Source organism: Zootoca vivipara, chromosome 3 (genome assembly GCF_965207765.1).
Source record: "Zootoca vivipara chromosome 3, rZooViv2.hap1.1, whole genome shotgun sequence".
In the NCBI taxonomy this organism is placed as follows: domain Eukaryota; kingdom Metazoa; phylum Chordata; class Lepidosauria; order Squamata; family Lacertidae; genus Zootoca; species Zootoca vivipara.
This window is the reverse complement of record NC_142586.1, coordinates 96,069,014-96,088,825: the sequence shown is the minus strand read 5'-3', so window position 1 is coordinate 96,088,825 and position 19,812 is coordinate 96,069,014. Positions and strand designations below refer to the sequence as shown.

The following is a 19,812-nucleotide window of genomic DNA, read 5'->3' as shown; positions in this document are numbered from 1 at the left end:
AAGCAGAGACATCGCCTTGCCGACAAAGGTCTGTATAGTTAAAGCTAACTATGGTTTTCCCAGTAGTGATGTATGGAAGTGAGAACTGGACCCTAAAGAAGGCTGATCGCCGAAGAATTGATGCTTTTAAATTATGGTGCTGGAGGAGACTCTTGAGAGTCTCATGGACTCCAGCTGGAGGAGGGTGCCAGGATTGGGGGCTTCCATCAGTAGACTACCCCCAGCAGGAGCCGGAAGTGTCTCATCAGTTCCTCTCTGTCCTCCTCCTTTTGTGGGCCCTCAAGAACAGCCTCCAAGGTCCTGTGCAGGATGGCACTGATCATCTCTCCTCTAAACTTAGGCCTCATGATGCTCAGCTGGATGAGGGCCTCCAAGACCAAGGCCAGGGCCAGGGGGTGATCCCTGAAGTGCTCCAAGGGCCCCAAGATGTCCAGAATGGCTTGGACCATCTCCTGCTTAGAGCACTTCAGAGTTCAGAGCCCCTTGAGCTCAGCTGCCTGGCACTCTTTGATCACCCCCAGGAGGTACAGTTGTTCATCCTCCAGCAGCCTTGGGGAAGGGATGTGGAACCGCAGCAGAACTAGCCCCTCCCAAGAGGGGAGGCTCCTCTCTCAGAAGTATATATATATATATATATATATATATATATATATATATATATCTTAAATAAATACCTGTTCCATTGGTTGAAATGGGATTGTTTTCACTTACACCACTTATTTTGCAGATTTATCATGGAGCAGTTCCCCAACGTCACTCAATTTTCTTGTACAGTACTGGCAAGTCACACTGGCATAAAGGGTTCCACCAGCAGTAGTCTACTGCTGGCACAACAGTACACACACAGCTGAAAAGAACAAAATCCTTGTCCTTTGGTTTTCTGGCAATTGTTCACAAAGCAAAAAACAAGCCATGCTACTTTCTTTCTTTCTTACAGATTAGCAATAACTACTTACCTGGAAATCAGCTCCATTTATCACACTTGTATCCAAGTATATTAAGGAATGGGTTGCTTGTTTCTCTAAGTCCTGCTATATGCATGAAAAACTAAACCCTATAATAATTTCAATTCTCCCAGTGCCAGCCCAATGGCGCAAGCTACAACATTCTTGGAGCAGAGGGCTATCAAGGCTGCTAGCTATGATGGATATGCTCTACCTCCACAACTGGAAGCAGCAATGTTTCAAAATACCAGTTGTTGGAAATAATGGGAAGGAAGAGTGCTCTTGAGCACATGCTCTGCTCCCTGGTTTCCCAAAGGCATCTGGTTGGTCACTGTGAGAACAGGATAGTGGACTAGACTGGCCTGACCCAGGAGGTTATTCTTATGTTCTAACATTAACAGGGAGGCAACAGTAGGCTCAGGGGAGCCCCAGGGTTTGCATTACTATTTCAAATCTAGGGTGGGGGAATATGCCAGGAAGGGAGGGCATAAAATGAAATATTCTGGAAGAAGGTATGGTTGGTTGGCTGGAACCCTGAACAGGAGCCCTGTGTTTCGTTGCAAGGCCCACTTGTTTTCTGTTTATCCTGGTTTGCATTTTGTATATATATATATAAAATGAGAAAGTCTGTTCTGTGTTCCCCCTACAAAAATGTTAATCTATCTAATGACTTTGCTGGCATTCCATATGTCATGCAAAAAGAAAAAGAAGGAAGGAAAAGGACACAATGTTTAGGCGTTTATGCCCTAATGCCAGAAGTCTCAAAAGCCAAGATGTGGGATCTTGGAGTGCTTGGTACTAAAAGTGAACATAGATGTAATGAGAATATCAGAATCTTGGTGGGATGAATATAATTGGTGGGACATTTATTTATTGAACTGATATCCCACTCTTCCTCGCCAAGGAGTCTATGGTGAGCCTTGGATATAAAATATATTGAAAGGGAAGTGTGTGTGTTGATCTACATAGAAGGGAAGCAAAGATATTCCACTGGCTCTGCTGAGACACCAGCTGCCTTTTGCTCTTTCTCTGGGGCTGGGGGCTGACTTCAGGCAGCCCTTGGCACAGTCTGACTGATGCCCCTGTCACCTCCAAACCCTGCCAATTATCCTCTTTATAACAGCAACACCACTGCCCCTCTTCTTTCACCGTACTCCCTCTCTTACACAGAGTACGAGCAGACAAATGGACAAACCATTTTCCAAAATATATGGTAGATGAAAGATATGTGAAAATGGCATTTCTTCCATCCTCTTATAATACTAGAACCAGGATCATACACTCCCCCAAACTGATTGTCAATAGATGGCAGTTCTTTATACCATACATAATTTGCTACCACAAGATGAGGTGATGGTAACCATCTGAGATGGTTTTGAAAAAGAAAAAATCCAAAGGGATACTTCTAACAGCATGTATTAATAATGGTGCCTAAAGACAGTGTATCTCTGAATAGTAGTCACAAACAGGCAAATGTCAGGAGAGGGTTTTCTCAGCATGCTATCTTGCTGGGTGTTCCAGAGTCTTTGCCACTGTTGGAAATGGGGTGCTGGATTGGTGGACCTTGCAATTATCCAGCTCATTTGGTTTCCTTCCACACTTTTATAGATGAATGAGGTAGAATGACCAACAAAAGACTCACTGTCAATATTCTTACAAAATTGTTGATATAACAACAGCTCCCAAAATATATTTAGTTTGATGAAATCATGATGTAGTAGGCATTCTCATTATCCTAAGTACAGTCTAGATACTTAATGTGATTTCCAGTTACATCTTCAAATCAATTAAGAAGATGTGATTTTACAAATAATAATGTTTGATATGATCATGTGAGACTCAGTGGTTTTAAACTAATTACTGCTAACTTCACCCTTAAGAACAGCATGCTTGAAATAAAACAAAGCAAAACACAAGAACAAAAACGAACAGAACTGTTTCCTGGAAAACTGTGTGGCTGTGTTTCTTACCAAAAATTCTGCAGGTGTAATAATTACTTGATTGCTGTTTTGGCCACCACTGTTTGGGGGGGGGGGGAGAGAGAGAGAGATGGGATGTGTTTGTTAATGGAAAAATGCCTCTAGAAAACATGCAAAGTTTCTGCATCTCTGTTATATGCTCAGTGGGACACTCACCCACAGTATTCCCACCATCCAAGGTTTTGATATTTTTCCTTTTCATGCTGAAATAGAGAGTTGAAATGAGATGGAAATGGAGCCCAATGGGAAACCTTTGCTTTTAAGCACCATTCACTCTCCTATAGAGCTACTACAATATCCTTCCTCCTACAACTTCTGCACTCTGTTCAACAGTCGTGATAATTTCTCAGTTTCAAGTGTACACAATGAACTTTTGGGAAATGTATATAAATATAACTTAAATATTGGGAGAACTTTGGTTTCAACTGTGCTCAATAATAAAACATAGGAAATGTTATTTAGTGAAAAGAATCATCTTATGGATTTTTTAAGTATAAAGAAATATACTTTAAAAGGGCAAGCTCCCAAACACAAGCACTTTTGAAGTGACAGAAAACAGTACTCACTGAAAATAATCTATTCTCATTTGTGAACACAATTGTTAATGCCACTCTAGTTGCATCTTTGAAAATAACACAGAACAGAAAGGAACAGAAAGGGTGGAAATGATTTTTCAACTAGTGAAACTATCCAGGCAACTATTGTAGTGTAGGAGTTCCTTATCAGGAATTCAGCAGATGACATGAGTTTTTAAAACCTTTTTTGTAAAAGGGCAAGCTCTCAAACACCGTCTTTCAAAGAGCTATGGAAAGAAAACTTCTTTAAAGAAATCAATACACATTTGTTAATCCAATTCTGTCATAAAACTTAATGCCTAAATTATGCCCATGTACCATTAGACTGATGACTCCTCAGTGAGCTTTTGGAAGGGTAAATAATCACATCTTAAAAGCAAGTTTTGCCACAACTGTTAACAGCAGATTCATTTCACACCTGTTGATATTTGGTAAAATAATTCTCAGTGAAACTATCTTTATTTGTTTGTTTTTATATTATGTATTTATTAAACATATACTGCCCTTAATTACATGATCACAGGGTGGTTTACAACACAAAAACAGAAAATGAAGACACAAGCATTTATTTGTTTATTAAATTTAATATTTCTTCTTCTGTTGAGACTGCTATTTAAAGATGGATCCAACTTACAATATTGTTGTTGTTGTTTAGTCGTTTAGTCGTGTCCGACTCTTCATGACCCCATGGACCATAGCACGCCAGGCACTCCTGTCTTCCACTGCCTCCTGCAGTTTGGCTAAACTCATGTTCGTAGCTCCGAGAACACTGTCCAACCATCTCGTCCTCTGTTGTCCCCTTCTCCTAGTGCCCTCAATCTTTCCCAACATCAGGGTCTTTTCCAGGGAGTCTTCTCTTCTCATGAGGTGGCCAAAGTATTGGAGCCTCAGCTTCACGATCTGACCTTCCAGTGAGCACTCAGGGCTGATTTCCTTCAGAATGGATAGGTTTGATCTTCTTGCAGTCCATGGGACTCTCAAGAGTCTCCTTCAGCACCATAATTCAAAAGCATGAATTTTTCAGCGATCAGGCTTCTTTATGGTCCAGCTCTCACTTCCATATATCACTACTGGGGAAACCATAGCTTTAACTATACGGACCTTTGTTGGCTTAACAATATTGGGGAGGCAGTTTTAGATACAATGGGTACAGATCTAAGGCCCTGCCACATATATCTAAGAAATGAGACTAAAATATTTATTTTTAAAAAATCATGTACTGTATAAAGAATTGTGCACAAAGATAAAGATAATGGGATTAAGAAAGCCCATTTAGCCCTACTAACAAGCTGTTCTGAGGAATCCATGGAGGTGAGGGAGAGCAGACACTTTATATTTCCCCCCTCCCTTTCCTTCATGGGTAAGGGAACACGGGGAAGTTGGACCCCAGCATGGATTTGAGGGTTGGGTGCTTTCTTCCCTTCCTTCAACCCTGAGACCATCATGGAGCCAGTCTTTGGCTCAGGGGATGAACGTAGCAAAGCATACACTGAATCCAAGGTGCTATAGATGTGTTCAGGAATAAAGCGCAGTTCTTTAACAAGTTCTGCTCATTCAACCCCATATCAGTAATGGGGACTTTTGTAAGACTGAAGTGAGGCAAATAGGAGACACTATTTGTTTCTTTTAGAAAAATATCTATATTGATTTTTAATTTCAGTTAACGTTCCTTATTCACTTCTGAAGCAAGGCAGAAGGCTGCAATAATACTTATGGAAAACAGGAGGGATGTTGTGAGAGGCTTGCACCCTTTTCCCTTTGCTTATTTAACTGCCACTGCAGCTGACTTCTATGGAAGTGTGTACACGGCTGCTACCGTTCCCTTTTCATTGATGGTATGGGATCATGTGCATGGGGCTTCTCTCTTTATGGCTTGCTTTATATCTTTTCTCCAATATTAGGGCAATACTTATAACACCACTCATATATTACATTCTGTTCATGGGGGCGGGGGACACTAAGTCTCTCTCAAGCGTACCCCTCACCAGCTCTCTTTTATACTGCTTTCCCCTTTAAACTTATGTAACTGAATCCTATAGGTTCATCTATCCACTCATTTCATTTTTGCACTCAGCATTATGATACTGCACTGTTTTCTTATGATGGATACAATAAATTCAATATGTGGATAAAGTTTCTCAGTTTATAAAATGGAAGCAGATGAATGAAGTTTTGTGTGTTCAATGTAACTGAATTCTGTGCTGAGTTTCAGTGAGGATGATTTTGGAATAGTAATAAATAGCCATGATGTGCTGATTTTGAGCTTGCTAAAACAACCTTTGAATCTTAAATGGTATCCATATTTTTATTGAACAAGCTAGTAAGTCCAGTTGTTTAAGATGTTTCTTGAATAAAAAAAATCAATGTATAGTTCAGATATCAAAATATTATTTTAGTTTACCTTTATATGAGTGGGAACAATCAAAATAACTCCACTCTCTCTTTCTGTGATTTATGTACAAAGAAATGATCCTAGCCCTTTCTCCATCAAAATCAGATGGTATTTTCAGCTCATTGGAATGATGTAATTTCCATTGATACTTTTAATATCCCAGTGCCTGGTCACCTTGGACAGTGATTTTGACACAAAGGTGTCCTCTCCAAATGCAGGTCAACAGGGCTCTGACTTAGGGATCACATACAACAGTCTGAGAGACAGCACCACACATACCACACATAAGAGGATTTGATATCAGACTGTGCCTTTAAGGCCAGGGGTTCAAATTCCTAAAGTTAAGTATAACTTGCAGTCCCCACAACCACAATAAGTGCCCAGTGACCTTCACTCCCATATAAGTTCAGAGCAGAGGGAGAAAACACACCTAGAGGTCACAAAGGGAGACAGTGCATAAGAACATAAGAAGAGCTTGCTTGATCAGGCCAATGGCCAATATGGGGAGCCATATACAGCTCTAAGCCAACCACAGCAGGCACATGTCTCTAAAGTAGGGTTCTGGCCTTTAGCATTCTTACCAGCTTTCTCCAGAGGCAAGCATAGCCTGAAGGTACATTAGGAATTGGTAGATCTCAGAGTGATTTGCAGTACATCAGAAAGGGTCTCGAAGTACCAATTGTTTAGCAAAAGCAACCATTAAAAGGCTCTCAGTCTTCAGAATAAGACTGCTGAAATAAAGCAAGCAAGTGGGTGTGAGTCAGGAGTGAACATGAAAGAACTGAGCTCAAACCTGGGACTGAAAGCAAATTATTGGGCTAAGCATGTGCTCAGAAGCAGCCTGTTCCTAACTTCTGTGTATATCTACATCCTGAGCCATGAATTTGCGCCTGGCTCTTGTTGGTGGTCCTCAGGATCTAGTAAAAAACAAAATGGTTCCTGCAGGCCTGACATCTGCCTAAGTAACCTTTGCTCTCAATTAAACTCAGATTATCGTCTAAGCAAGGCCTGTCTTGTTTGCTACATTTGCTGGGAGCTCTCCCAGGTCCTGAAAGACTCACCCTCATCCTGCTGTTTGAATCGACTTCTGGGATCTTACATCTGCTGCTTTCTAGCAGGTCTCTGGAGTGAGATGATTCATGCTCCAGCAGGAGCTGCTCCACAGGCTCTCAGTCTAGCTAATCCAAGCCAGCACTATGTCTAGCATCTATATTTCTGACCAGTTCTTATTTTTTTAACTGAATATATCAAGTTCATATTTATTGCTATGTAAGGTAAAGGGACGCGGGTGGCGCTGTGGGTTAAACCACTGAGCCTAGGGCTTGCCGATCAAAAGGTCAGCAATTCGAATCCCCACGCCGGGGTGAGCTCCCGTTGCGTGGTCCCAGCTCCTGCCAACCAAAGCACCTCAAAATGCAAGTAGATAAATAGGTACCACTCCGGTGGGAAGGTAAACGGCGTTTCTGTGTGCTGCTCTGGTTTGCCAAAAGCGACTTGTCATGCTGGCCACATGACATGGAAGCTGTATGCCGGCTCCCTCGGCCAATAATGCGAGATGAGCGCTGCAACCCCAGAGTCGGTCACGACTGGACCAAATGGTGAGGGGTCCCTTTACCTTTAAAGGTAAAGGTAAAGGAAAAGGACCCCTGGACAGTTAAATCCAGTCAAAGACTATGGGGTGTGGCGCTCATCACACCTCAGGCAAAGGGAGCCGGCGTTTGTCCACAGACAGCTTTCCAGGTCATGTGACCAGCATGACTAAACTGCTTCTGGTGCAGTAGAACACTGTGACGGAAGTCAGAGTGCACAGAAATGCCAATTGCTATGTAGACTAGAAGTGTCAACCTGTCATCTGTGTAAACCCAGCAGATACATATGCCATTTAAAATGTAGTTGGCCTTCAGGTAGTGATAAGTTCCTTTTGTGTCAACAAAAGATTCAAATCCATCAAATGAGAAACATTTTGCATGATATACTAATTAAGGTGGAACAGAAAGCATATGGTATTGCTGCCAAAATTTTGCAAAGATGTAGACATAGTTCTCAAATCAATTAAGGTCATCGTACTGCTTTATAATTATCTCAACTTGCCCTTCATTTGCTGGATTAAGAAAATCCCTGAGAAGAAAACCACAGACTTTTGCTTGAACACCCTCTGAGTATCTTTATCAATACTTGCTACTATTACTAATTATCTTTTTTGTAAACTGCTTTGAGGGTGTTTTTGTTGGGTTTTTTTTTTTACAACTAAGCAGTGTATAAATTTTATGAAATAACTATATAATTAATGGGATTGTTAACATTCCCATTAACCAGTATTTTATATCAATTTATTTTTAATCCAGCTTTGAATGTGTGTGTGTGAGAGAGCGCAGAAAGACCAAAAATTAGTTCCCAAATTAGGTTTATTATTACTGTCTTTTTATGCTTTATTATTTTGTTGTGTCTGTCTGGTGAATATAAAATACAGATGAAGACAAACATATGATTTTAAATGTTGGAAGAGAGGTTTGAACACAAATCACTAAAAATGCAGAGAATGTGTGTTGGGAACACTTCCACTTTCAAATGTTTGGTGTACATAGGAGTAAAAGAGCAGAAAGAATAAAGAAATGACAAAATGAAAGGGAGCAGCAAAAGGGAAGGGATGGCAAGGAACTCTAATAAGCTACTTGAAGAAGAATGTTGCTGGAGGGCATTTGATGGAAAACAAGCTATGAGTAAGCAGCCACAAAGCATGGGGGGGGGGAAGAGGGTTGGGAATCATTCAACATCCTGAGCTTTAATTTCTGGTGTCTGTAAGTGAATACAGAATGGTACTTGAGTTTTAGTTCAGCACCTTCATTCCTCTTTATTCTTATAACTAGTGTCATTCAGCCCGTTTAGTAAACGGGCGCTAGAACATGCGCTCGGCTGCTGCGTCTGGGAGGAGAAGGGGAGGCAGCCTTCTGAAGCCCGCTTCCTCCCGAGTAGACCTGCCCGACGGGGTGCAGTGAGGAGCAGGGCGGGCCGCCAGCCACGACCAAGCGAGGGGGATGACTCCGGCTCCCCACCTCTGGGACTGAGGCGCAGGTGAGGGGAGACGCAGAGAGAGAGAGAGAGAGAGAGAGAGAGAGAGAGAGAGAGAGAGAGAGAGCCCTCTTTCCTTCTTTGCGTTTTTTCTTCCCGCCTTTCCCCTCTGAGGCAAAGGCTCCCCTCACGAGGCGGGGCTCCTGCCTGGCAGTGTCGGAGCTCCCTACGGCCGCAATGGCAGCGCCGGCGCTTGAGGGAGCTGGCCGAGAAAAGAGAGGCGGAGGTGTGGGGGAAAGAGCCGCAAACTATTCCTGCCGCAGCGGCTGCTAACGCAGGTGGGCGGGGAAGGAGGGCGGCGGCGGCGGGCATGTGAGGCTCGGCACAGCGGGACCCGGCCGGGGAGCCTCGGCGAGAGCCAGTTTCCATGAGAGTGTCCTGGGCGTGCGAGCAACTGTCTCTGCGTCCAATCCCTGTGTCCGTGGGGCACATGCGCAGTAGCGCAGACACAGGGACACAGGGACTGGACGCAGAGACACTTGCATATTATTATATAGGATGGTGCTATGGCTCCTTCTGATAGCCCTGCTACTGTTATGGTAATGCCATTACATATTCATCCTTAAACCTTTTGCTCTTTTGTGCCTTCTACAGGTGAAAGACAATGTAAATGAAGTGTAGACAATGCAGTTCAAGTTCTGTGGAGCTCTCTTGTTAGAAGCTTCCATTTTTTGCTTTTTGGAGTCAAGCTAAAACATTTTGCATATCCTGATGAAGTAAAATATTATTTGACCTTGACTTAATAAATTGTGAATTTCATTTTATTATGCATTTTCTTCAATCTTTTTGTGTGTATTAATTCTTGTAAGCCTCCCTGTTCTTTTATAATGAACTATAAATGTGTAGTACAAATATATATAATGAAAACTGGTCCAGAAATGAAAGTTTTCAGAAGACAGAGGAAAAGACAGAGAAAACCAGACATATTCAAAATAAGGAAAAAACAGATTAAAGAGAATCTGGATTTTTAAAAAGGTATAGATGAAAAGGAGCTGATAGGAAGCATTAACTATAGCTAGCCATAGTACTGGCACACTGAGTACCTGCTTCATCTGAATATCTCTGCCAACTTACACTCTTCTTGACCTGAAGCCACCCCTTTAATTCTAACACTGGAACACTTTCGTGACTAAGCAGCCTGCTAATTGGAATTAAGTGGCACAGGAAAATGGGCACAGGGATAACATTTTCAGTCTCCCATTTGTCTTACAAGTCATAGAAATGTTAACTTATGTACCTCTAGGGTAGCACACTATTATTATTATTATTATTATTTATTAATTTGCTAGTTGTCTAATACTGACAGTCTCTATGAGCCATAGAAGAAATCTAAAACATGCAAAACACACAAATAGCATGATAACATTAAAAGCACACCAGCTTCTAAAAAGAAAAATAAGTATTCTCAACAATTCTTATATATATGATTGAAATCCCCACTGCCAATTTTGTTGAGCTAACATAAATTCATTTTAAACCCTCCAGGTATCAGTCATACATTCTGTATGGTGGACAAGAAATAGGTTCAGCAGCAGCCAAATGTTGGCAGAAGGTAGATTGTTGCTAGTTTCTGGTAGACCCCTAGCACCTGCTGGTTGTTGGGATTCTTCCAAATAACGGTAGAGTAAATCTGGCAATCCCCCCACTTAATATAAGTACTGCCTACTTGTATCATAAAACATATATTAACTTTGCTTTAATTGTAAATAGCACTAAAATACCCACTCTTGCTTTGTGCAAATAAAGGCTTATATTCCATCTTTTCACTATTTAGGTATTCAGTTCTGCATTAGATTTAATAAAATAAGGTTGTCAATCCCAGGAAATGCACCTATACTTGTAAAGTGCCATGCATATTAATGACACTAACAAAAGACCAGAGGACAAACACCAACCCACCATCTTTGTACAACCTCTGGCACATTTCTCTCTTGTTATAGAAGCTTACATTGAATTAGATGGGATTTAAATTGGTCATCATCTTTCCTTTTACACACCAAGGATTCTGGGATGAAGCAGCAATGGCTCTGCCATAAATAAAGATTGGCTTGTAACCCAGATTTTAAATGGGATTAAAGTTATTTGTAACAAATTTACATTGTGACTAACTTTAGTCCTATTGAATTTCTTGGGCTGCAACCCTAACCCTACTTATCTGGGAGTTAGTGCAATTGAGTTCCATAGGACTTACTTCTGAATAAGCCATGGTGTAAGTCTATATTTGAAAGTAATATGCATGCATATATGTATCTGAATGTACAATTTCTGCAACCCTGTATATGTTCCTGTAGCTCAGGATAACACTTAAAACACTTGAAGATTTATTTATTACATTTATATCCTGCCTTTTTCTCCAAGGAGCTCACATACATGGTTCTCCCGAATCTTCATGTAATCCCCACAACAACCCTGTGAGGGTGAGGCTGGAAGGCAGTGGTTGGCCCAACGCCACCCAGTGATCTTCAAAGCTGAGTGGGGATATGTAGTCCAGTATCTCCCACCACTACACCATGAAAACCTATGGTGTAAGAAATCTGTTAAGTCTTCATGCAAAGGCAAATTTAGGGGGCCGTGATCGGTTTGGTCGCACTGGGTGCAGAGCCTTGTGGGCGCCACCACTATGATTTACAATGGAGCACAAGAGGCGGAGGGGCACTGAATTTTGGCATTACATAGTGTGCCACTGTAATCTAACACAAGATCTGCCACTGCTTTGTGGTTGCCACAAGAGCCCTTGCTCCGCTCAGGGTCAGCCCAAGACATTTTGGCACCTGAGGCAGACCTCGAAATGGCGCTTTCCTCCCCACCCAGGAAGAGTTAGCAGTAACAGACTTTGGGCTCTCAAATTTCAGCAGCGCCCTGTGTGGCCCTAAAATTTGACACCCACCTACCAACCTCTGACGCTCTGTTCTACATCATTGTTGCAGCGCCCTCTCTGGCGCCCAGTACAGTGGTACCTCGGGTTAAGAACTTAATTCGTTCTGGAGGTCCGTTCTTAACCTGAGGTACCACTTTAGGTAATGGGGCCTCCCGCTGCCACCGCGCGATTTCTGTTCTCATCCTAAAGCAAAGTTCTTAACCTAAGGTACTATTTCTGGGTTTGCTACCCAGTGTGCAGCCAGATTGTTGGGGGGAGGGGAGAACCTCAGATTTGTATTGATTGGGGGCAGCTGCCCCCCCTGCTCTCCCCTTGGATATGCACATGCGCTTTGGAGTATGGGAATACAGTACTGTATCTACATCAGAAAAAAAGGCAGGATGGTGGTGGTGAAAGATAGATCGACATGGGGATCTGCTGCTCGGGTGGATCCTGCTACCTGAGGCTGTCACCTCACCTTGCCGGCCCTGGCTCCGCTTGCGACGCTGAACTAATGCAGCAACCCTCTCTGGAAGCTGGATGCGCACGACTCTCCTTAGATAAGACTGCCTCAAGCGCGCCTCTTACCACATAAGGCCTTTTTATCCGGCGACGCCCACGGCGGGTGAGGCAGAGGGAGGCAACACCCAAACATCCCACCTCCTCCTTCACACCCACGCCCGGCCTCCAAGAGGCTGAGCAGCGAGGCTTGGCTCGCGCTGGGAGACTGCAGCGGCAGCGGCGGCGGCCTCACCGCGCGGTTTGACTGACAGCGGGAGAATGTGGGACGACCGTTGGTCCGCGAGATGGTGTCAACTGCCGCGCCGCGCGCCGGCAGAAACCGAAAAAGAAGAAGAAGCAACCGCCGCACTTTCGAATCTGGGCGCGCGGAGCAGGGAGGGAGGAGGAGTTGGAGGGGGGGAGGAGGAGTCACGCGCAGGTCCACAGCCCTGGCACGCTCCGCTCTGTTTAACAGCCCCCCCTCCCTCCTCCTGCCGCTGCTTCCTCCTTCCCCCACCCTCGGGCGCTTCCCTTCCCCATCGCCGCTGTTCCTTCCCGGATCTGCCCGACAGCGTGTGCCTCCTACGTGCGTTCCACTTGGTACGGCCCACCTGGAAGATCATGGCGATTGATGGTAAGTAGGCCAATAACGGGCTCCTCTCCTCTCAAATAACCCCCCTCCTTCCCCCTACCTGGGCAGCGGGCAAGGGGGCGAGGGGGAGGGGCGAGCAACGGCGCTGTGGTACCTGCCGGTGGGTGGTGGTAGTGGTGGTGGTCGGGGGCGCGCGCGCGGGCTTCCTGCCCCTGAGGAGAGGCGGCGGAATAAACAAACGCATAAATTAAAAGAATGAGAATTAAAGAACAAAAACCCCAAACCAGGGTGGCGGGCGCGGGGGAATGATGATGAGTGGTCTTTCCCCCAAAGTGAGCGGCGGGGGCGAAGGGGCGCTCGGAGCGGCTCTCTCCACCCTGTGGTGGCAGGCGCTGCCTCAGCTCGACCCCCGGCAGCGGCGGCCGTTTGCTCCCCGTGGAGTCGAGGATTTTTTTTTGTGGGCGCCGAAGACGAGAGGCAGCTGCCTCCGCAAACACAAGCCGATATAATGGTGGGGGGTCCTGTATAGTCTGTTTACATGGTGTAGGTGGCTGACTCTTCAGTGGCATGTAAAAATTAAGTCCCCTTCAGGAATAGTAGTTGCTACACCGTTATTGACCCGTTTTACTTAGAAGTTGTGTCTGTCTTAGCCCCCCCCCCCGCCCTGTGCCACAGGCAGCAGCAGCAGCTCCTGGAAGGCGAAAAGGTCCCTCAAGAAGAAGCGGGGCGAAAGAAACCCGCTTTCTTTTTCTCACTTCGCCAAACGCCTTCTGGCAAGCCTTTATGTGAATGCTTTAATAAGTGCCTGAGAGAAATAAAACCAGCCTCGCAAAGGCTGCCGTCACGCAGCTGGGTTTCGGGGTGGGGGCTGCAAACAAGCAGGGTTCAACGCCCCCCCCCTTCCCCACCGCCTGACCCATCTTCTAGAGATGCTTCCCTCAGCCCTGGATACAGCTGGTTGCGTGGAGTGTTTTCAAGTCTGTTGCTCTTTCTGCATCATTTGAATAAGGGGGGGGGGTAAATATATATTCAAATGATGCAGAAAGACTTGGGTAGACTTCAGGCAGACTTTAATTAGCTGCTTCACAACTAAAATTCTGCAAACAGAGAGAGAGAGAGAGAGAGAGAGAGAGAGAGAGAGAGAGAGAGAGATGAGCTGCTCTTTCCCCACTTCCCAAGGAAGGCAGTCATTGGTCTTTCTGAACTCCATTCTTTTCAAATATACCTTTTAAATTTTGTAGAGTGTGGGAGTATTCAGTACATTTGGTTGACACTGCAGGGAGTTTGTGGAGGGGGAGAATTCATTGCCACTGATGAGCTGGAAAATGTTCTTATGGACAGAGTAATTTTCTACTTAGCCAACTAGGTTGTGTCTGTTTTATAGTCTTGAAAAGTGTGTAACAACACATGACATTAATAGAGTAGTGCAGTCTTTGTTGATCATTTCCAACTATGCTGTCTGGTGTTTTGGCCTGTCTTAGAAGACAGTTATTTGTCTTGATCAAATTAATTAGTAGTCATTGCCATCTTTATTATCCCTGTTTGTTTATCTTGTAGACATTGATTTTCTTTTTTAAAGAAAAAATGAGGGAGATTATCATGCAAATATCTGAATATGTCTTATATCTAAAACTATTTTAATTATTTTTACAATTCATCACATTTAATAACAAGAGAACACATATATTATTCATTAAATCTATATCCTGCATCTTCCAGAGGTGCCTAACACTTAATATTGTTGGGTGTTTTGTTGTAGCTTTTTATTGATATACATCTTGCCTTCATTAAAGTGCACTTTTCAGAGCCAAAGTTACTAAAGATAGGATATTTGTTAAAACTCCTAAATGGAAAATACATTCTTAAAGTGTTGAGAAGATCCTGTAATAGTAGGGAATGGTTCTAGGTGTTAATTTTGTTACGTAGAATACAAGAGAAATATCAGTGATGGGCCCTTCTGAGTCCCTGGGTAGGTGCCTAACCATTATATGCTTGAACTGAGGATTAAGTGTATCTGAAGAAGTGTGCATGCACATGAAAGCTCATACCAAAATAAAAACTTAGTTGGTCTTTAAGGTGCTGCTGGAAGGAATTTTTTTATTTTGAGAATTAAGAGTACCTCTTGGCACTTTTTCTCCTGTTTTCATGGTACAGTAGCCTCTGCAGGTGGAGCAGTGGTCCGTCATTTCAAAACATGGGTTGCGATTCTGCTTTACAAAACATGATTCATCATTTCGGACATCATGTCAAACTATAGTTAAGCTTTTCAAAGTATTGTTTGCCAGATGATGCTGGGAGACATTACTAACACAGAGCTTTGATTAGGTTGGGTCTGACCTAAGCTTTGAAGAGTTCTGTCAGAAATACTTTCGAGTTGCTATGGGTGTTTTGGGGTTTATCTTTCCTTTCACCTTCTGTTGCTTCTAAATCTTTTTCTTTGGTCTTCTGTCTCCAGGTTGCTTTCTGTTTTACTGTCAGTGTTTGCATTTTGTTGGTTGAAATCTAATTTTTTCTTGTTGTTCACTTCATTTTCCCCCTTCCCTACTCTATCTTGGAGGGCGAGTTACACATAGTTTTCATTGAGGGATATGTTTTGTTAGCCCTGTTATCTGCCAAACGATCCCTGTGATGTGAGTGCCTTCAGGCACAGAGCTTTTGCAGGTCTTGCTTCCAAAGTTATCTGAGTAGGAAAGGCATTTTGTTTGTGGATCTTGTGCTATCTCCCTTACAATCCAAAAGGATGCAGTTGGTCCAATGAGAGCAAGTTCCACACCCTCTATAACCCAGCACAATTGCCTGGTCAATACTGCTTTTAGCAGCATAATATTGCTGCTTAACCTTGGTGTGGTTTTGTAATTATGCTTGTCATAACCCAGAGCATTAAAAAAGGTCCATGGTGCAAATTTGATTGAATAGTAGTGGAAATAGTGAGGTACTGTAAATATAACTACCCCAGTCTCTGAAATTCAGAAATTAAGAAGCATATAGGTTTATTCACTGTACATGGATGAAGGGATTTACTTTACATACAGTGAAATAAACTTTCTTACACAATTTCTTGAAATAATTGCTGAATCTCTGGCTGCTAAAGACTTAATGAATAAACCTGGCTGGTGGGACTGAGGATCACATTTTGTAGTAATTATATACAGTGGTACCTCGGGTTACAGACGCTTCAGGTTACAGACTCCGCTAACCCAGAAATAGTACCTCGGATTAAGAACTTTGCTTCAGGATGAGAACAGAAATTGCACAGTGGCGACGGCGCAGCAGCGGGAAGCCCCATTAGCTAAAGTGGTACCTCAGGTTAAGAACGGACTTCCAGAATGAATTAAGTTCTTAACCCGAGGTACCACTGTACAGTCATACCTCGACATCTGAACGCTTCGACTTCCGAAGGTTTCGACTTCCTAACCCCAGAAGTCTTTTCACCAAACAGAGCGGCGTGCGCATTCGGTGGATGCGCACAAGCGCGAAACTGCGCTTCACGCATGCGCACAAGCGGCGCTTCGACATCCGAAAACCTCGACTTACGAAGACGGTCGCAGAACGAATCGTCTTAATGTTGCATGCCACCCCAGTCTCCATGCTGTGCAATTTTCCAGGGGTTCTGGGCACTTTCCCAGGGTTTATGTTTCCTTTTCGAAATGAGGCACAGTGGAGACTGTGGTGTCTTTATGATATATGGTTCATTTACACATACAGTGCTACCTTGGTTTGCATACGTCTTGGTTTGCATACGTTTTGGATTACAAACACGTCAAATCCGTAAGTGCGTGTCCCACTTTGCAACCTTTTTTTTGGATTACAACCCGTTTTTTTGGATTATGAACAGATTTTGGAGGCTCCATTGGCGAAAGCGCGCCTTGGGTTACAACCTGTTTTGGTTTACAAATGGACCTCCGGAATGGATTATGGTTGTAAACCAAGGTACCACTGTACATACAACCCAAGCCTACAATGGAGGGGTTCCCAGCATTAATACCCCAAAAGGATCTTGTTTCTCCCATAGCCACAGCCTTAGATTCAAATATAAATCAAGTATTGCTCTCAAATGTTTCTCTGCATCTGTCTCCAGCTTGCTGCTTTATTTCTAGATCACATCACTGCCCTCTCAACTCTCTTCCAAACTCTGGCTTGTCTCTTGAGTAAGGGGGGCCCACCCATTTACCATCTCACACCAAGCTCCTTAATCGCCTCACCAGAAAGCTAACTTGGCTTGGTTAGCTTTTAACACTTGGTGGATCCAGGGATTAGAAGGTTCTGGCACACATCTCAACACCCCAAACTCCTAGCAATATAGTCTTGCTTAGTATAGTATTACAGGTATCCACAAATCTACTTGCCAGGGACAAGTATACACAGCAGCCCACAGGCTCGTTTTTCCATTGCAATTTTTAAGCAGGTAAGAAATAGCAGGAGTCCCTTCCCATCAGCATAAGAAAGACTGCTGCTGTTTCTTATCTTACCCATATGCTGCCAAAATGTGAGATGACCCTGCATCTCAAGAGATGGGAAGTGATTGGTGACAAGCACAAGTAAGGGCTGGCTAGTAAGCCAAGCCAACATTTTTGGACACTTAAGTATTGTAAATGTACAAATGGCTTTTGATTGGGTTACTTGCTCTGGGGAACAACTCATTTTAATTGGCTTGAAATTTCATTCTGCCCAGTAAAATACTCTGTATAACTGCAAAGCTTGCATACTTATGTGCCAAGGTAAATAGCTCCAATATGATTTATAATTATAATTTATATACGTATTTTGAATCTACTGTTGTCTATAGAGGATTGAATAAGAAACTAGTAACCCCCATTTGATACTGTAAGTACAGTGACCAGGGGTCCCCAGACTTACCGTGCGGCGGGCCGGTGCCCGCCGCGCCGACCACGCGGCGGGCCAGAGGGCAGGGGAGTGTGCGCCCGTGCGCATGCGCACACGCACACGGGCGGGGGAAAAATCGCCGAAAATCGCTTGTGCGCATGCGTATGGGCCTCCCCCGACCCGGAAGTGCACCAGAAATGACCTCTTCCGGGTCGGGAGAGGCCCATACGCATGCGCACAAAGGATTTTCGGCGATTTTTTGCCGATTTTTTAGATCGTCGCTGCGCCGCGCGCTGTGAGAGCGGGCGGTGGCAGCGGGCGGCGGGGGTCGTCGCGGGCCGGATTGGAAGGCCGATTGGGCCGCATCCAGCCCGGGGGCCGTAGTTTGGGGACCCCTGGACAGTGGAACCTCGGTTTACGACTACCTCCGTTTACGAACGCTTCGGTGAGCGAATGCCGTGGACCTGGAAGTGTTTACATCCGGGTTCCGCGGCATCGGATGTACAGAAGCGATCGGCGCAGCTTGCGCATGCACAGAAGTGATATGCACAGCGTGCGCAGAAGTGCTCTATCGGCACTTTGCGCATGCGCAGAAGCGTGCATTCGGCGAGCGAACGCCTCCGTGGAACGGATTGCGGTCTCAAACCGAGGTACCACTGTAAGTTTGAAGGTCTTTCAAATAATTAAAAATACAATTGGATGATTATTAAGCCCGCCTAAGATAAGTTTATGAATACTGAAATATATTGTATCGTTTCCCCACTTAACTCTCTTTCTATGAACAGGTGGTGAAAGACCCTGTGGCGTACATGAACTAATTTGCATTAGAAAAGGTAAGCAACTTCTTTTAATACTTTTAAATATGTAAACATTTTTTTAATAGTGGAACATCCTAGAAGAGTTAAAGAAAGAGCAATCCAGACCCTCCCTTATGTTTATCTCTCCTCAGCTCAGCCGGTCTCCCACTGACTGCTGAATGTCCCCACCAGTGGTGGCAGCACACAGCCCTGGAATGGGGCATTCCTATGTTGTGAAGAGGCTGATGCTGAGCTGGCCCAAGATCTGCTGGATCCTGGGCCAGCTTCACAGCTTGTATGTTATAATTGGACCTAGCCATTGTGCTAGCTGGGAGGTGGCATAGCAATCAGGTCTGAATTGGGCTCAATTGTCCTATCTCTTACTCTGCTGTACTCTGCTGTAACTACCATGAGTGGTAGGACATGGGATGCAGTGGTTGTTCCTTTACTCTGCAAAGGCCTGGCATTGTTGGTGGGGTGGGAGTTAGGGTTGCTCTCTAACACACACAAATGTTTAATAGACTATCTGGCGATATGTAGTTCTTGGAAATAAAAATATAACTAAATTTTCTCACCTGGTTGTTTTTAAGTGATTCCTGCTCATCACAGGCTATCAGATAAATGACTGTTAATTAAAATTTGCAATCAGATTTACAGGAAGTTGCTTCAAATTCAATCTAGTTGTGCTTAAGAATCATTTCTGTATTTTTGCATGTAGTAAAGCCTATTTCAGGCCAACTTATCTCCTGCAGTCTTCATGTGAGAAATGCTTGCTACAGAGCAATTTGTAGCACTGTAGTGTAGTGGATGGAATCTTAGATTTGGCCTGGGAAGACCTTGGTTCAAATCTCCTTCAGCGTGGCAAAAAATTGGGTGAAAGATGACTGGTGGGCCATTTCAAAAGAATTGAAAGGCAAGACCTGGTCCAGAGATGGACAGAGATGGACCTCCCTTTAAGGAAGGACATACTACAAATGTGATAGAATAATAAAATAATTGAATTATCGAATTGTAGGGTCATCTAGTCCATCCCCTTGCAATGCAGGAATCTCAATGAATAAATTAAACCTTTATCAAGCTATTTTAAGCATGCCAAAGCACTAGGATTGTCCAGTGGGAATTATTTTATTTTTTTATTCTTCTTCTTGAACTCCCATTCAGTATCACAATCTGCATTTGAAATTTTCAGTTTCAAAAGAGGCTTGCAGTGCAGCATGGAAAATTGCTGTTCCAGAAATACAAGTCAAAAGTTTATTTTAATGCATAGCCATAGTTGTCTGGC

The 19,812-nt window shown here is 43.8% G+C and overlaps 1 protein-coding gene across 2 annotated transcripts in view; it reads left to right on the top strand.

Moving 5' to 3' along the window:
- Nucleotides 1-12,514: 12,514 nt before the first annotated feature.
- The window catches only part of SYT14 (synaptotagmin 14), a 67,942-nt gene continuing 60,644 nt past the window's right edge, over nucleotides 12,515-19,812 (top strand). Inside the window, exons 1-2 of one of the 2 annotated variants that reach the window (XM_060273030.2) lie at nucleotides 12,515-12,951; nucleotides 18,519-18,566. In XM_060273030.2, the coding sequence (XP_060129013.2) occupies nucleotides 12,597-12,951; nucleotides 18,519-18,566 (403 nt within the window). In that variant the 5' untranslated portion in view covers nucleotides 12,515-12,596. The remainder of the gene's footprint in view (nucleotides 12,952-18,518; nucleotides 18,567-19,812) is intronic. The other variant, XM_088666724.1, reaches the window with a different exon arrangement.